Below are 15,030 nucleotides of genomic sequence, written 5' to 3'. Positions count from 1 at the left end.
TAAAGTGGGAGTGCCAGAAGTACCCTGGGCTGAGGCCAGGCGCTGACATGGATGATCCCCTTCTAGAGGTGACATGTTTGAGCTGTAGTGGAGTGCTTGGATAAAAGCGCTAGATGCTTTAGGGTTTTGATTTGGGAGTAAGTCCTGGACATAGTCATGATAATCTTTGGAGAAGAAATGTGGTTGATCAATCAAGCTTTTTGTAACTGTTGAGTAAACATTTTTGGAGTTGGGTGAGTAACCTGGAAAGTGAAGCAGAAGGTGATTGGAAAAATGAGATTGCAGGGTGACTGTGCTGTTCTACCCCCATCTCTTTCCACTCTGTCATATTCATCGCGTAACATTTCTCAATTGCTTGGAAGCCTTGGTACTTTACTTGTTAGTGCGGACTTAGGGAAGGTGGGCTCACTGAGCTGTTAGGTTTATATGTGTTAAAACTTGTGCTGGAGAAAGTGCACAGGAGCCAGGCAGTGGGGCATGGGGTGCTGGGTGATGGGCCAGGGTCACTAGAAATTGGGTAGGGGGCATGGGGTACAGAGCTGGGGGAGTGGTGTGCACTGGGAGCCAGGCAGCGGGGGGACTCTGGAATCACCGTGACCACAGTCAGTGCTGCATCCTGAACCCACCAGCTGCCGCCTGCAGGTGGTGCAAGGGTGCCTGGCACCTGGAGAAGCACTTCAGCAGCTGGTGTGACACTGACCTGAGCCTTCTGGGAGGCACTGAGAAATGCTGGCTGTGATTTTGACATCTGTGTCACCTCAGGGCAGAAGACAGCAATGCCGACCCCCTGGACAGTATTGGATGCCACTGACCAGATGTGGCTCCCAGTAGTGATGACTTGGTGCACCTCATGGAGTGGCACTGTAAGGGTCTGACTGGCCTTAATAAAGCAGAAGCTGTTGCCAAGAACCATGAGGGCCAGATAAAGATCTGCATGCCGGCTGGGCGTGGTGGCTCACGCCTGTAATCCCAGCACTTTGGGAGGTCGAGGCGGGCGGATCACAGATCACCTGGCCAACATGGTGAAACCCCCTCTCTACTAAAATGCAAAAAATTAGCCGGGCGTGGTGGCGGGTGCCTGTAGTCCCAGCTACTCGGGAGGCTGAGGCAGGAGAGTGGCGTGAGGCCGGGAGGCAGACCTTGTAGTGAGCTGAGATTGCGCCACTGCATTCCAGTCTGGGGACAGAGCAAGACTCCGTCTCAAAACAAACAAACAAAAGATCTGGATGCCTCTGATGGAGCTGAACATCTATTACACAGCAGCAGCAGCAGCAGCAAGGGTTGCTGGTGCGCAGACTTCACTGTAGGGCACCTGCTCTTCTGTAAGAGTCTGAAGGACACTGTTGTCAGAGCTCTGCCCTTTTGGAATGAAGAAATAATTCCCCAGATCCAGGAGGGGAAAAAGGTGTTGGTTGAGGCCCCTGGCAGCAGCTTTTCTGGCACAGTCAAGCCTTGGGAGGCTCTCCCGGAAGGGCCGTGATGGAGCTGAGCCTGCCCACTGGTGTTCCCATTGTCTGTGAATTGAACAGGAGCTTGAAGCCCATTGAGCTCATGCAGTTCCCGGGAGGCGAAGAAGCTGCGCATAAAGCCATGGAAGCAGAGGGCAAGGCCGAGGCGTGAAGGGTGGCAGCTGATCCCTATACTGAGAACACCCTCCCGGTCTGCCCCATTCCTCTATGCCTCTCACCTCCACGTGTCACAGTGACCACAGCTGTGGGCATCCGAAGTTGTTGAGCAGATCTGGAGGCTCCCATTTTCATTTTAGGCATTTTTGTCGCCAGTCCTTTCACACAATCAGAATGGCACCTGTGGGGCATAGGTCTTCAGCCCAAGCCAAAGGAAGGCTCCTTTTACCCAAGAGAGCTGGGGGTGGCAACTCTGGGGTCTTTGCTAATGCTTTGTTTACTTGTTTACTAAGGACCTGCTTGCGTAGGGGATGTGGAGGAACCATGCTGAGGCATGAACAACGAGGAGAAGCAAGAGAGCCTGTTTGTATTCCTGGGAGCCAGTCCTGTTCTATTCAGTAGTCAGGCCCCTGTGTGTGTGTAGAGGGGGTTGGAAAAGGTTGGGGGTAGATGAATGTAACCTGCATGGTGATTTAAAACAAGCAACTACAGTCATGCGTCACTTAATGACAGGGATACGTTCTGAGAAATGCATCATTATGTGAACACCATAGGGTGTCATTACACAGACTTAGATGGGATAGCCTGTTCCACACGTAGGCTCTATAGTATAACTCCTTGGATACTTATGGTGTAGCCTGGGTATTGCTCCTGGGCTACAAACCTGTACAGCATGTGACTATACTGAATCCTGTAGGCAGTTGTACCATAACAATGAGTTTTTGTGTATCTAAACGTAGAAAAGGCACAGTAAAAATATGGTATTATAATCTTACTGGACCACCATGGTATATGTGGTCTGTCATTGACTGAAATGTTATGTAGCCCATGACTGTATTTCCTCTCTATCCTCCCCAGGGGAGTTGGTTCCAGAAGTTTCGGATGAGTCCTGAATGTTTATGTATGGCATTTTCCTTTACCAAAACAGAACAAAACAAAATAAAAACATTTCTGGGGTTTTAGTAGCCATTGAAATACTCCTGCATGTGGTCATCAGAAAATAAGCCATTCCTCAAGCACCTTGACTTCTAAGGGATAGAGGTTCATTTTGCTGTGTATTTTAGAATCCCTAGTAAGCTAGTGAGATTCTGGATAATTTTTTTTTTTTTTGGAGCCAGTCTCACTCTGTTGCCCAGGCTAGAGTGCAGTGGTGCAATTGTAGTTCACTAGGCTCAAGTGATCCTTCTGCCTCAGCCTTCTGAGTAGCTACGGCTACAGGCACGTGCCACCATGCCCAGCTAAGTTTTAACATTTTTTTTGTAGAGATGGCATCTTACTATGCTGCTCAGGCTGATCTTGAGCTCCTGGCCTCAAGTGATCCTCCCACCTAGGCTTCCCAAAATGCTAGGATTATAGGTGTAAGCCACTGCACCTGGCCCTGGACAAGAGTTTGTTTCCAGCTTCTGTTTTCTGTTTTTATTTTTACCTCAAAAGACAGTAAGATATAAATGAGATGCATAAATGAAGCATACTGCAAACCTACGGTATACTTACTTGTAGAATTTACAGTATTGGAATCCACCCTTTAATAACAAGGCGTAAAAGGGAAGTATCAGAAGAGAGGAGCAGACAACTGGCCACATTTCTGTGATTGTGCAAAACTTGTTTGTTTGTTTGTGAGACAGAGTCTCTGTCACCCAGGCTGGAGTGCAAGTGGCACGATTTTTGCCCACTACAACCTCTGCTTCCTGGGTTTAAGCAATTCTCCTGCCTCAGCCTCCCAAGTAGCTGGGATTACAGGCGTCCTCCACCATGCCCAGCTAATCTTTTATATTTTTATTAGAGACGGGGTTTCACCATCTTGGCCAGATGAGTCTGGAACTCCTGGCTTCAGGTAATCCGCCTGCTTCCCAAAGTGCTGGGATTACATGCATGAGCCACCACGCTTGGCCTGGAGCAAGTTTTTATGGAGGATTAAGTGACAGGCATTCCCTGGGAGAGTCATCTTTTAAGATTTTTTGGGGTAAGGGATCTCCTTGAAAATCTTGAGGGAATTGAAGGTCCTCCTGGCCTTCATGGGTCCCAGGATTTGGACGCCTGCCCCAGGTACTCTCAACTCTACCCTGAAATCAAGCCGCACCAGCAAAGCTGATGCTTGGATCTCTTCCTTTGGGCTACTCTCAAACGTTTTCCGTTGAATCTTGTTTTGCCATTAATCATCTGCTGATGTTGAGGAGCGTTGTCAGTTGCTTACTGTGTTGCTATACGTGTGTAGTGTGTGCTGATCTCACTCCTGGCTTTATCTTCTTTTTTCTTTTTCTTTTTTTTGAGACGAGGTCTCGCTCTGTCGCCAGGCTGCAGTGCAGTGGTGCAATCTCGGCTCACTGCAACCTCTTCCTCCTGGGTTAAAGCGATTCTTCTGCCTCAGCTTCCTGAGTATCTGGGATTACAGGCGCCCACCACCACACCCAGCTAATTTTTGTATTTTTAGTAGAGACGGTGTTTCACCATGTTGGCCAGGATGCTCTCAATCTCTTGACCTTGTGACCCACCCACCTCGGCCTCCCAAAATGTTGGGATTATAGGCCTGAGCCACTGTGCCTGGCCCTATTTTTTCTACCATCATTTTGCTTCTGTCCTAATTTCCTTATCTCTTTGAATTAAACTTGTTAATTTAATTAAGTTAAATTGAAAATACATTTGATGTGTGTTTTTTTGTTTGTTTCTTTTGAAATGGAGTCTCGCTCTGTCACCCAGGCTGGAGTGCCATGGCATGATCCCGGCTCACTGCAACCTCCGTGTCCTGGGTTTAAGTGATTTTCCTTCCTCAGCCTCCCAAGTAGCTGGGATTATAGGCATGAGCCACCATACCCAGCTAATTTTTATATTTTTAGTAGAGTTGAGGTTTCGCCATTTTGGCCAGGCTGGTCTCGAACTCCTGACCTCAGGTAATCTGCCCACCTCGGGCTCCCAAAGTGTTGGGACTGCAGGCATAAGCCACCACGCCTGGCCTTCTTAATGTATTTTTTGTTAATCACTTTAAATCTTTCCTAGAACAAGAAAATAATGATAGTGAAGCCAGGTGCAGTGGCTCACACCTGTAATCCCAGCATTTTTGAAGGCCGAGGCAAGTGGATCACCTGAGGTCAGGAGTTCAAGACCAGCATGACCAACATGGCGAAACCCCATCTTTACTAAAAATACAAAATGAGCCGGGTGTAGTGGCACATGCCTGTGTAATCCCAGCTACTCGGGAGACTGAGGCAGGAGAATGGCTTGTACCTGGGAGGTGAAGGTTGCAGTGATCCGAGATTGCGCCATTGCACTCCAGCCTGGGCGACAAGAGTGAAACTCCGTCTCAGGAAAAAAAAAAAAAAAAAAACACACAAGAAAGAAAGAAAATAGTGATGGCGAATAAAATGGATGTTGGGGCTGGTTATACTTTGGGAGGCCAAGGCAGGGGGATCACCTGAGGTCAGGAGTTCGAGACCAGCCTGGCCAACATGGCGAAACCCCGTCTCTAATAAAAATACAAAAATTAGTCAGGTGTGGTGGCTCATGCCTGTGGTCCCAGCCACTGGGGAGGCTGAGACAGAAGAATCGCTTGAACCCAGGAGGCAGAGGTTGCAGTGAGCTGAAACTGCACCTCTGCACTCTAGCCTGGGTGACAGAGAGTGAGACTGTCTCAAAAATAAAACAAAAAAAACCAGATGTCGGCAGCCTGTAGGACATTTCTGGTTGGGTATTCTTCCAGGTACCTCATACTCAGTAATCTAATCATAACCCATCTTCTTAAAATCTCCTTCTGTATTCTCAATTTTAGGGTATTTTACCATTCATTTAGGTATCCGGGCCTGTTATCTGGATTCTTCATCTTCCTCACTTTTCACTTCCAAATAACAGCCAAGTTCTGTTGGGGACACACATGAAGTATCTCTGGAACTGTCCCTTCCCATGCCCATTGCCCAGGCTTGCTTGTGCCCTGCCTCCATTCATTCTCCACACAGTAGCTAGAGTGATTTCTTTTAAAAGGTGTATCTGGGCTGGGCGAGGTGGCTCACCGCTGTAATCCCAGCACTTTGGGAGGCCAAGTCAGGCGGATCACTGAGGTCGTAAGGAGTTTGAGACCAGCCTGACTAACATGGTGAAACCCCGTCTCTACCAAAAATACAAAAATTAGCCGGGTGTGGTGGTGGGTGCCTGTAATCCCAGCTGTTTGGGAGGCTGAAGCAGGAGAATTGCTTGAACCAGGGAGGCAGAGGTTGCAATGAGCTGAGACCATGCCATTGCACTTCAGCCTGGGCAACAAAAATAAAACTCTGACTCAATAAAAAATAAAGAAAGAAAGAAAAGAGAAGTACATCTGACCTGGTTATTCACCTGCTTAAATCCTTCAAAGGATTTCTTCTTGCCTTCATGAACAAGTTCAGTGTATTAGGATGGTATTCACAGCTCGTCACGAGCTTGTTGCGGCTTGTCTTTCTTGTCTGTGCCTCACCATGTCCGTACACACTCACTCTTACCCACTGCTCAGCGTTCCTTAAACAGTGTGTGTGTTCACAAAGCCTCCCGACCTCTGCCGGCGCTCCTTTGTTCCTCGTCTGCCTAACCCCTACCTGTCCTGAAAAAGAAACTCAAGTCACGTAATAAGCACATAGCATTTGTATGTTGCTCGATTTTCAAAATTGCTCTCTGGGATGATTCAGTTATTACATGAATATACAGTTAGCGTAAATGAATTTGATTCCTGAAAACCTAATACAAGGTAGTGAAAAAAAGTAAGGTGATACTCTATGCACAAGCAAACTGCTGATCACATCTCTGGGGAATTGCAGTATTTCTATGCATACGTGCAGTAAGTAATAGAACATCTTATTGGGCTTAAGCCAAAAATGGGATATATTGTAAGGATACAGGAGTCTTCTTTCTGAACCTAGGGATAGAAAGATAGCTGGGTCACAAGAAGAGACTGGAATCAAGAATCCAGATGTTGCCAGGGCTTCCCGTGTCTGCCTCATTATCATCACCCTTCCATTCCACTCTCTATCACCTCGTCTCTTTCTCACTTCCTTTTCCTCTCTCTACAACCCTGGCTAATGCATCTCTGTGCCTACTGTATGCCGCCTTACACGGCTAAAGAAAAAAACACAAGCCATGCTGGTGGGTCTAACTTTTCCCTTAACTTTCTATTCTGGAATTTTTTTTTTTTTGAAAGAGTCTCACTATGTTGCCCAGGTTGGAGTGCAGTGGCATGATCTCTGCTCACTGCAACCTCTGCCTCCCAGGTTCAAGCGATTCTCCTGCCTCAGCTTCCTAAGTAGCTGGGATTACAGGTGCCCGCTACCACGCCCAGCTAATTTTCGTATTTTTAATAGAGGTGGGGTTTCACCACGTTGACCAGGCTGGTCTTGAACTCCTGACCTCAAGTGATCCACCCGCCCGGCCTCCCAAAGTGCTGGGATTAAAGGCATGAGCCACCGTGCCTGGCCCTGAAAATTATTAAATCTGCTGAAAATTTGAATGACTTACCTAGATTCATCAGTTTATTTTTTGTCACATTCCCTTTCTCTGTCTGTATATAAATGTGTGTGTATACATCTATACACCCACACATACTTGTTGGTTTGGGCTGAACTATTTGAAAATATGGAGAACCACTAAAGCAGATGGGAACTAGGAGGAAGGAAGGGAAGACTTCATTGAGAAGGTAACATTTGAGCAAAGATCCAGGTCAGGGAGTAGGATATGGAGCAGTTATGGGGCAAGGGGAGGGGAGGAGCGTGCGGGGGAGGAAGGGGCAGGTGCCCAGTAAGCAACCACCAGTGCCCAGCTGTGTGTTGAAGGAAGAGGAGACGTCACTGTATTATTGTCCACATATTCACCAGCCCTGTCTGGGGAAGGTTCTATTTCACCACCCTGCTGGGGTAGTTTTAGCCCTGTGACTGTTTTGGCCAATTAAATGTGAACAGAATTGAACGTGTTGTGGCTGCGCCAGTGTGGAGTGTGCCCTGCCTCTTGCCCTTTGCCTGGGCGATCGCTAGTGTTCCCATCAGAGGCTGCTCTTCCACCCTGGGTCTTGGAGTGAAGACGTTATGGAGCAGGGCCGCACTCTCATCTGAAGGTTTTCCCACAGTAGATGCGGTGGGAAATAATAATGGCTTTCATTGTTTTCATCAGAAATTCTGTGAAAGAAGAAAGATGAGGAAAACTGGAAATGTATTGTGTCATTGCCATTTGCATTTATGTATAATTTGCACTAATAATAATGTCCATTATAATGTAAATCTACATCCTTTTAAAAAATAAATGGAATCACTACGTGTACTCTTTTACAACTGACTTTTTCAATTCAATTTTTTAAAAAAATGTAAAGTACACATAACAAAAAGTATACCTCATTTTAAAAGTGGTAGACATCAAAGTGAATATAACATATATAATTGTCCCCCTCCCTTCCTCCTTCCCTTCCTCCCTTCCTTTCTTCCTTTCCTCACTTCCTCACTTCCTCCCTTCCTTCCTTCCCTCCTTCCCTCTCTATTTAGAGGCAGGGTCTTACTCTGACACCCAGGCTGGAGTGCAGTGGTACAATCATAGCTCACTTCAGCCTTGACCTCCTGCTTCAGTCCCCCTAGTAGCTGGCACTACACATCGTGTGTGCCACCATGCCCAGCTAATTTTTTATTTTTTGTGGGATTGGGAGGGTCTTGCCATGTTCCCCAGGCTGATTTTGAGCTTGTGGGCTCAAGTGATCCCCCTGCCTTGGCCTCCCAGTGTGCTGAGATTACAGGGGTGAACCACCGCATCTGACCATGAAATTTTTTTAAAGGAAACTGAAGAATTTTAGATCACAGAGCTGTGATGTTCGGATGTAAATGCATTTTTTGGAGAAACATTGTTGGGCTTAGATTAGGCATACTGTGAAATTTTCATAGCATTTAATAAGTTTTAAACATGGCCAGCTATGAAAAAAGAAAATAAAACCAGTAATAAAAGTAGGAGTTATTGGCCAGGCGCGGTGGTTCATGCCTGTAATCCTAGCACTTTGGGAAGCTAAGGCAGGTAGATCACTTGAGGTCAGGAGTTCGAGACCAGTCTGACCAGCAAGGTGAAACCTCATCTCCACTAAAAATACAGAAATTAGCCAGGCGTGGTGGTGCATGTATGTAATCCCAGCTACTCGGGAGGCTGAGACAGGAGAATGATATGAACCCGGGAGGCGGAGGTTGCAGTGAGCCAAGATTGTACCACCGCACTCCAACCTGGGCGACAGAGCGAGACTCCATCTCAAAAAAAAATAAAAATAAAAAAAATAAAAACAGAACTAGGAGTTATCTTCATCTTTACAAAGAGACTACCCCAAAGAAAGTATTTGCAATTATTTTTCTTTATATTGGAATTCACTTTTTTTTTTAATTTAGAAAAGTAAGACGCTTTTGTAGAATGACTGTTAAACTTATAACAGTGTTTTATGGGTGTTTTTCCCCACAAACTGCTAAAACTAAGAGGAACAGTTTGGCCCATCCTGTCTTAGCTTCTGCCTGAAATCACAATGGCCTTCACTGTTTTGAATCTATTTTTAGTTCATCAGGAACGTGAGGGTAGGAAGTGCTGCATCATGATATAACAGATTAGGAGAAAGCCCTATTTTAATGTCATTTGTGAAATAAGAACTGAAACAGACAAGAAAAACTCTAGGAATGAGATTTCATAATTATTATGTGTGGCTTTTGAGTTGTGGTTTAGGACACAAATTGAGGAATTGGAAGTTTTTTTTTTTATACTTTTGTTTTTTTCTCTGTGAGATAATGGGAAAACAAAATTCTCTTAAAAAGGACTTTTGTTTAACTTAAAAGAGATTATGCCAGTCCTCTGGGCTTAATGTTAAAAAAGTCAAGTAAACAATGAGAAAAATGTTTAATCATATTTTGGTGTGTTGTGACTTTTTTGGTGTGTATCTTATGTGTTCTGTTTGTGATAAAAAGTGAGGTTGCATCTCTTAGTAGTCAAATTAATTAGATACACTTTTTTTTTTTTTTTTGAGACCCAGCTCTCACCAGGTCGCACAGACTGGAGTTTATGGCTCTCTGCGGCCTTGACCTCCCCAGGCTCCACCTCAGTTTTTTTTTTGTTGTTGTTGTTGAGACGGAGTCTGGCTCTGTGGCCCAGGCTTGGCGTGATCTCAGCTCACTGCAAGCTCCGCCTCTTGGGTTCATGCCATTCTCCTGCCTCAGCCTCCAAGTAGCTCGGACTACAGGTGCTCGCCACCATACCCGGCTAATTTTTTTGTATTTTTAGTAGACAGGGTTTCACTGTGTTAGCCAGGATGGTCTTGATCTCCTGAACTCGTGATCCGACTGCCTTAGCCTCCCAAAGTGCTGGGATTACAGGCAAGAGCCACCGCTCCTGGCTGGTTTTTTTTTTTTTTTTTTTTTTTTAAAGACGGAGTCTTGCTCTGTTGTCCAGGTTGGAGTGCAATGGCACAATCTTGGCTCACTGCAACCTCCGCCTCCTGGGCTGGTCTCTAACTCCTGACCTGAAGTGATCCCACCTACCTTGGCCTCCCAAAATGCTGGGATTACAAGCATGAGCCACTGCACCTGGCACAGTTTTTTTTTTTTTCTTTTTTCTTTTTTTGCGAGGGAGTCTCGCTCTGTTGTCCAGGCTGGAGTGCAGTGGTGCGATCTCGGCTCACTGTGACTTCCGCCTCTTGGGTTCAAGTGTTTCTCCTGCCTCAACCTCCTGAGTAGCTGGGATTACAGGGGCATGCTACCATACCCGGCTAATTTTTGGTATTTTTTGTAGAGATGGAGTTTCACCCTGTTAGGCTGGTCTCGAATTCCTGACCTCAGGCCATCTGCCTGCCTTGGCCTCCCAAAGTGCTGGAATTACAGGCGTGAGCCACTGCACCTGGCCAGTTTTTGTATTTTTTACTAAAATATCACACATGTCATAGGGCAGATCAGAGCCGGTGTTTCTCCATGTTGCCCAGGCTGGAGGTAAACCTTTATACCTGTGATTGCACAAAGCCATTCTCTTGTGAGTCCCCAATCCAGATATTCCCAGGTTGCTAACCCAGTTCAAAGCTGCCACCAGTGTAGAAGGCAGTCAGACCACCGAAGGGCGTCATCCTCTACTGAGAGCCCTGATGTGGGCACCCCAGAACGCTGCCCCCTGTATGGCACTTCCTAAATTTTCCAGCAGATCTTTAAGATGGGGCAGGATGTATTCTCCCAATCTTCTCCTACCCCTTATGTCATGTGTGGACCTGCCTCTGTCTCTTAACTCTTTCTTCCTGCTTAATAGTCTGCAACATGCTTCACAAAGTCTCGATTCTTCAACCTTTTTTGAAACCTTAGAATCCTTTCTTTCTTCAACCCTGTATTACAGTGAGTCAGAACATTTATTCTCTGTTTATATCACTGAGTAGAACATCCAAATTTAACATCTCGGGCTGAACTTGGCACTGAGGTTTAAGGTGACTTCATATTTTTTCCAGCAATAGTAGGTGTGCTCTTCCAATGATAATGATAATGTCAACTAATAAATTAGTCAATTTTATGTTCAGTACATTTTTCTAGTATTTTTCATTTATTCAGCAAATATTTAGAGAGCACCTACCATGTGTCATGTGCCTACCACTGTTCTAGGCACTGGTGCAACAGAAGTCCTTGCCTTTAAGAAACTTCAAGTAGGGGGATAGAAACTAAGCAATACACAAATATATCACACATGTCATAGGGCAGATCAGAGCCACGGTGAAAAAATAAGTAGGGAAAGGGACAAGGTGGTGGTTTTCTCACAACCCTATGAGGAAGACCCTGGTTTTTTTCTAATTTTTTAAAGACAGAGTCTCACTTCATCGCCCAGGCTGGAGTGCAGTGGTGTGATATCGGCTCACTGCAATGACCACCTCCCAGGTTCAAGCGATTCTCCTGCCTCAGCCTCCGAAGTAACTGGGATTACAGGCGTGTGCCACCATGCCCAACTGATCTTTGTATTTTTAGTAAAGACAGGGTTTTGCCGTGTTGGCCAGTCTGGTCTTGAACTCCTGACCTCAAATGATCCACCACCTCGGACTCCCCTCAGCCAATGATTTCATCCCCGTTGTGCAAATGTGCAGTGTACAGTCGTCCATTGGGCAGAAACTGAAGCACAGAGCCATTAAGTGACTTATCCGGATAGGCTCCAGATAAGTAAAGTAGTCAATAATAAAGGTTGAATTTGAATTAGAAATCAAGCATGAACTCCTAAATTTAACTGTCTATAAGATAATGAAACTTGGTCCGGCACGATGGCTCACACTTGTAATCACAGCGCTTTGAGGGGGCTGAGGTGGGAGGATTGTTTGAGCCCAGGAATTTGAGACCAGCCTGGGCAACATGGTGAGATGCCATGTCTACAAAAAATTAAAAATTAGGTGGGTGTGGTGGTACATGCCTGTAGTCCCAGCTACTTGGGAGGCTGAGACAGGAGAATCGCGTGAACCTGGGAGGGAAAGGTTGCAGTGAGCCGAGATGGTGCCATTGTACTCCAGCCTGGGCAACGAGAGTGAAACTCCGTCTCAAAAAAAAAAATTTACATTCTATACAGAAGACTATATTTAACGTGTATATTAAGAAGAAGAATAAGATGAATACCCATGAACTGATTACTCATAGTTGTAAGTATACAACCCAGTGAGTTTTCATAAAGTGAAGATACCTGTGACGCTAGTTAAAAACAACAACAACAACAAAACACCATTACCAGATCCCTAGAATCTCACTCCTCCCTCTCCCGAGCTTCTTCCTGCCCCTTTCCCACCAAGGATAACCATTATCCAAACTAATGGTATAGTTTAGTTTTTCTTATTTTCAAATTTTATAGAAATGGGGTTATACAGTCTATGTTTTTTTTACATCTGGCTGCTTTTGCTCAGGGGACATGGGTAAATCTATTAGGAAGCTTTTGGAGATGCCCTGCTGTTAGTAAGAGTTCAACAAATAAATTTTGAATGAATGGATTATTTCTCTCTTTCAATAAGGTGTTACTTTTTAATTATATGTTAAAAGGAAGAAGTGGCAGATTATATTTTTATTGAATCAAATAAAAAAAGAAAACCTGATCATTTGCTCCTACAAGTGATGGTTAAATTTGTTTCTTACTGTAACTTTTGTTTCTCATTGTTTTAGTGAATTAAATTGGCTATTTATTTATTTATTTATTTTGGAGATAGATGGAGTCTCCCTCTGTTGCCCAGGCTGGAGTGCAGTGATGCCATCTCAGCTCACCGCAACCTCCACCTCCTGGGTTCAAGCAATTCTCCTGCCTCAGCCTCCTGAGTAGCTGGGATACAGGCGTGCACCACCACAACTGGCTAATTTTTGTATTTTTAGTAGAGATGGGATTTCACCGTGTTGGTCAGGCTGTTCTCGAACTCCTGACCTCATGATCCTCTCGCCTCGGCCTCCCACAGTGCTGGGATTACAGGTGTGAGCCACCACACCCAGCCAATTGGCTATTTATTTTTAAATCTTACCTATTTGAAATGACCAAGTTAGGTCATTTTATTAAAATAACACCAAGCTTTAGTGTGTTACAAGCATAGGCTGGACATGGTGCTTCACGCTCATAATCCTAGTACTCTGGGAGGCCAAGGTGGGAGGATCACTTGGGGCCAGGAGGTTGAGACCAGCCTGGGCAACATAGTGAGACCTCATCTCTGCCAAAAATTAAAGAAATTAATTAGCTGGGCATGGTAGTGTGCACCTGTAGTCTTAGATACTTAGGAGGCTGAGGTGGGAAGATTACTTGAGCCCAGGAGTTCAAGGCTGCAGTGAGCTATGATTGAAATACTGCACTCCAGCTTGGATGACAGAGAGAGGCTCTCTAAAATAAAGTGTAATATGCTTACTGTAAAGTCACCATATCAGACTCTCTCTAAAATAAAGTGTAATATGCTTACTGTAAAGTCACCATATCGGCCAAGGAGGTGTGATAAACAGAGATGGTAAGCGAACTAACATACAGTATATATGTATTTATGTTTGTATGTATATACGTATTCATGTGTGTATGAATTAGAGGTGGGGTGTCGCTGCCTTGCTCAGGCTGGTCTTGAACTCCCAGGCTCAAGCGATTCCCCTCACCTCAGCCTCCCAGGCAGCTGAGACTATAGGCAGGCACCACTGCACCTGGCCAAGATCCAGTTGTTAAAAACTCAAGTGGTAGAGCTTGTAAGAATAGTGGTAGAGCGAGTTATTCTCTCAGAAGAGTACTTTTGCTCAAGGCGTATTTAGTTGTTAAGCTCTGGTGTGGTTATGGATAATGTCATTCTCTGGCAGAATTGTGTTTCTGCTGTTTAGTTACAGAATGCTCTTTTCCCCTGACGTTGTAGATTCGACGGAGGCGCCTTGCACGACTTGCTGGTGGACAGACCTCTCAGCCAACCACCCCACTCACCTCTCCCCAGAGGGAGAACCCTCCGGGGCCTCCCATAGCGGCATCAGCCCCAGGACCCTCTCAGAGTCTTGGTCTCAATGTCCACAACATGACCCCAGCTACCTCCCCAATAGGTGCATCAGGTAAGCCCGAGCTTCATACCTGGGACTCTTTTGTAATTCTTCTCAGCTTTTTGTTAAGCTGATGGTTGCCATGTTTCCAGAACAGATTAAAATGAAGCGGACATCAGCTCTTTAAAATCCTCCAAGTAGTAATTTAAATACCATTTCAATGTGTTGTGTTATCGCCTTTTTTTTTTTTTATTGCAATCTGTTAAACCAATTGCTTTTCTTTCCATAACTTGCATCTTTTTTTTTTTTTTTCCAAACAGGTTTAGGTATTATCTCTGATGACAAGATGATTAAGACTGAATGTGGTTCTGCTGATTTTATGAATTTGGTTGATGGTTTTAAGATAAAATAATCTGAAAATGCAAGACTAAAATAATGGTCAAAATGAACACCTCTAATTGCAGATTTCCTCGTCTTCATTCTACATTGGCACATAACTTTTTCTCTAACTTTTCAGAGGATAAAACTACCTGATAGGATGTTTTAGAACTATCTCATTAAAAGTAAAAGTTTATTTCTTTATAATAAATGAGCTGATGCTTGATATCCAGGACTGTCTTTGTTGGGAAATGATAATATTTCTTCATACTGTGTATTTGCAAATATCTCTCTTTTGTCTGTGAACTTTTCTGAAATCAAGCATAGTATTATTGTCATATAATAATTATTTTATAATTACTTAGGATTCTAGTTGGGTAAAGGGGGTGCTAAGAGGCCTGCATTGATCATAATATTATCTAATAATTTGATAGTCAACCTACGTCATCTATCTTCTTGATCTAGAATCATGTGTCAATTAAAAGTATTTGCAGAGGTTTTGTTCCTGTACTTCTTGATAGGTATCAATGTAGACTATAGATATATATATATAAATGTTTAGACCTAATGTGGTTCAGCCAAAACACCTATTAGTA

The 15,030-nt window shown here is 44.6% G+C and overlaps 1 protein-coding gene across 8 annotated transcripts in view; it reads left to right on the top strand.

Annotated features, from left to right (window-relative positions):
- Positions 1–15,030, top strand: part of UBE4B (ubiquitination factor E4B) — a 147,655-nt gene that overhangs the window by 25,609 nt on the left and 107,016 nt on the right. For all 8 annotated transcript variants that reach the window (XM_074020888.1, XM_074020866.1, XM_074020878.1 and 5 more), the window contains exon 2: positions 13,942–14,128. In XM_074020888.1, the coding sequence (XP_073876989.1) occupies positions 14,095–14,128 (34 nt within the window). In that variant the 5' untranslated portion in view covers positions 13,942–14,094. The remainder of the gene's footprint in view (positions 1–13,941; positions 14,129–15,030) is intronic.

This window comes from Macaca fascicularis, chromosome 1, assembly GCF_037993035.2.
Source record: "Macaca fascicularis isolate 582-1 chromosome 1, T2T-MFA8v1.1".
In the NCBI taxonomy this organism is placed as follows: Eukaryota; Metazoa; Chordata; class Mammalia; order Primates; family Cercopithecidae; genus Macaca; species Macaca fascicularis.
Note: the sequence above shows the minus strand (reverse complement) of the source record. Positions and strands in the feature narration are given on the sequence as shown.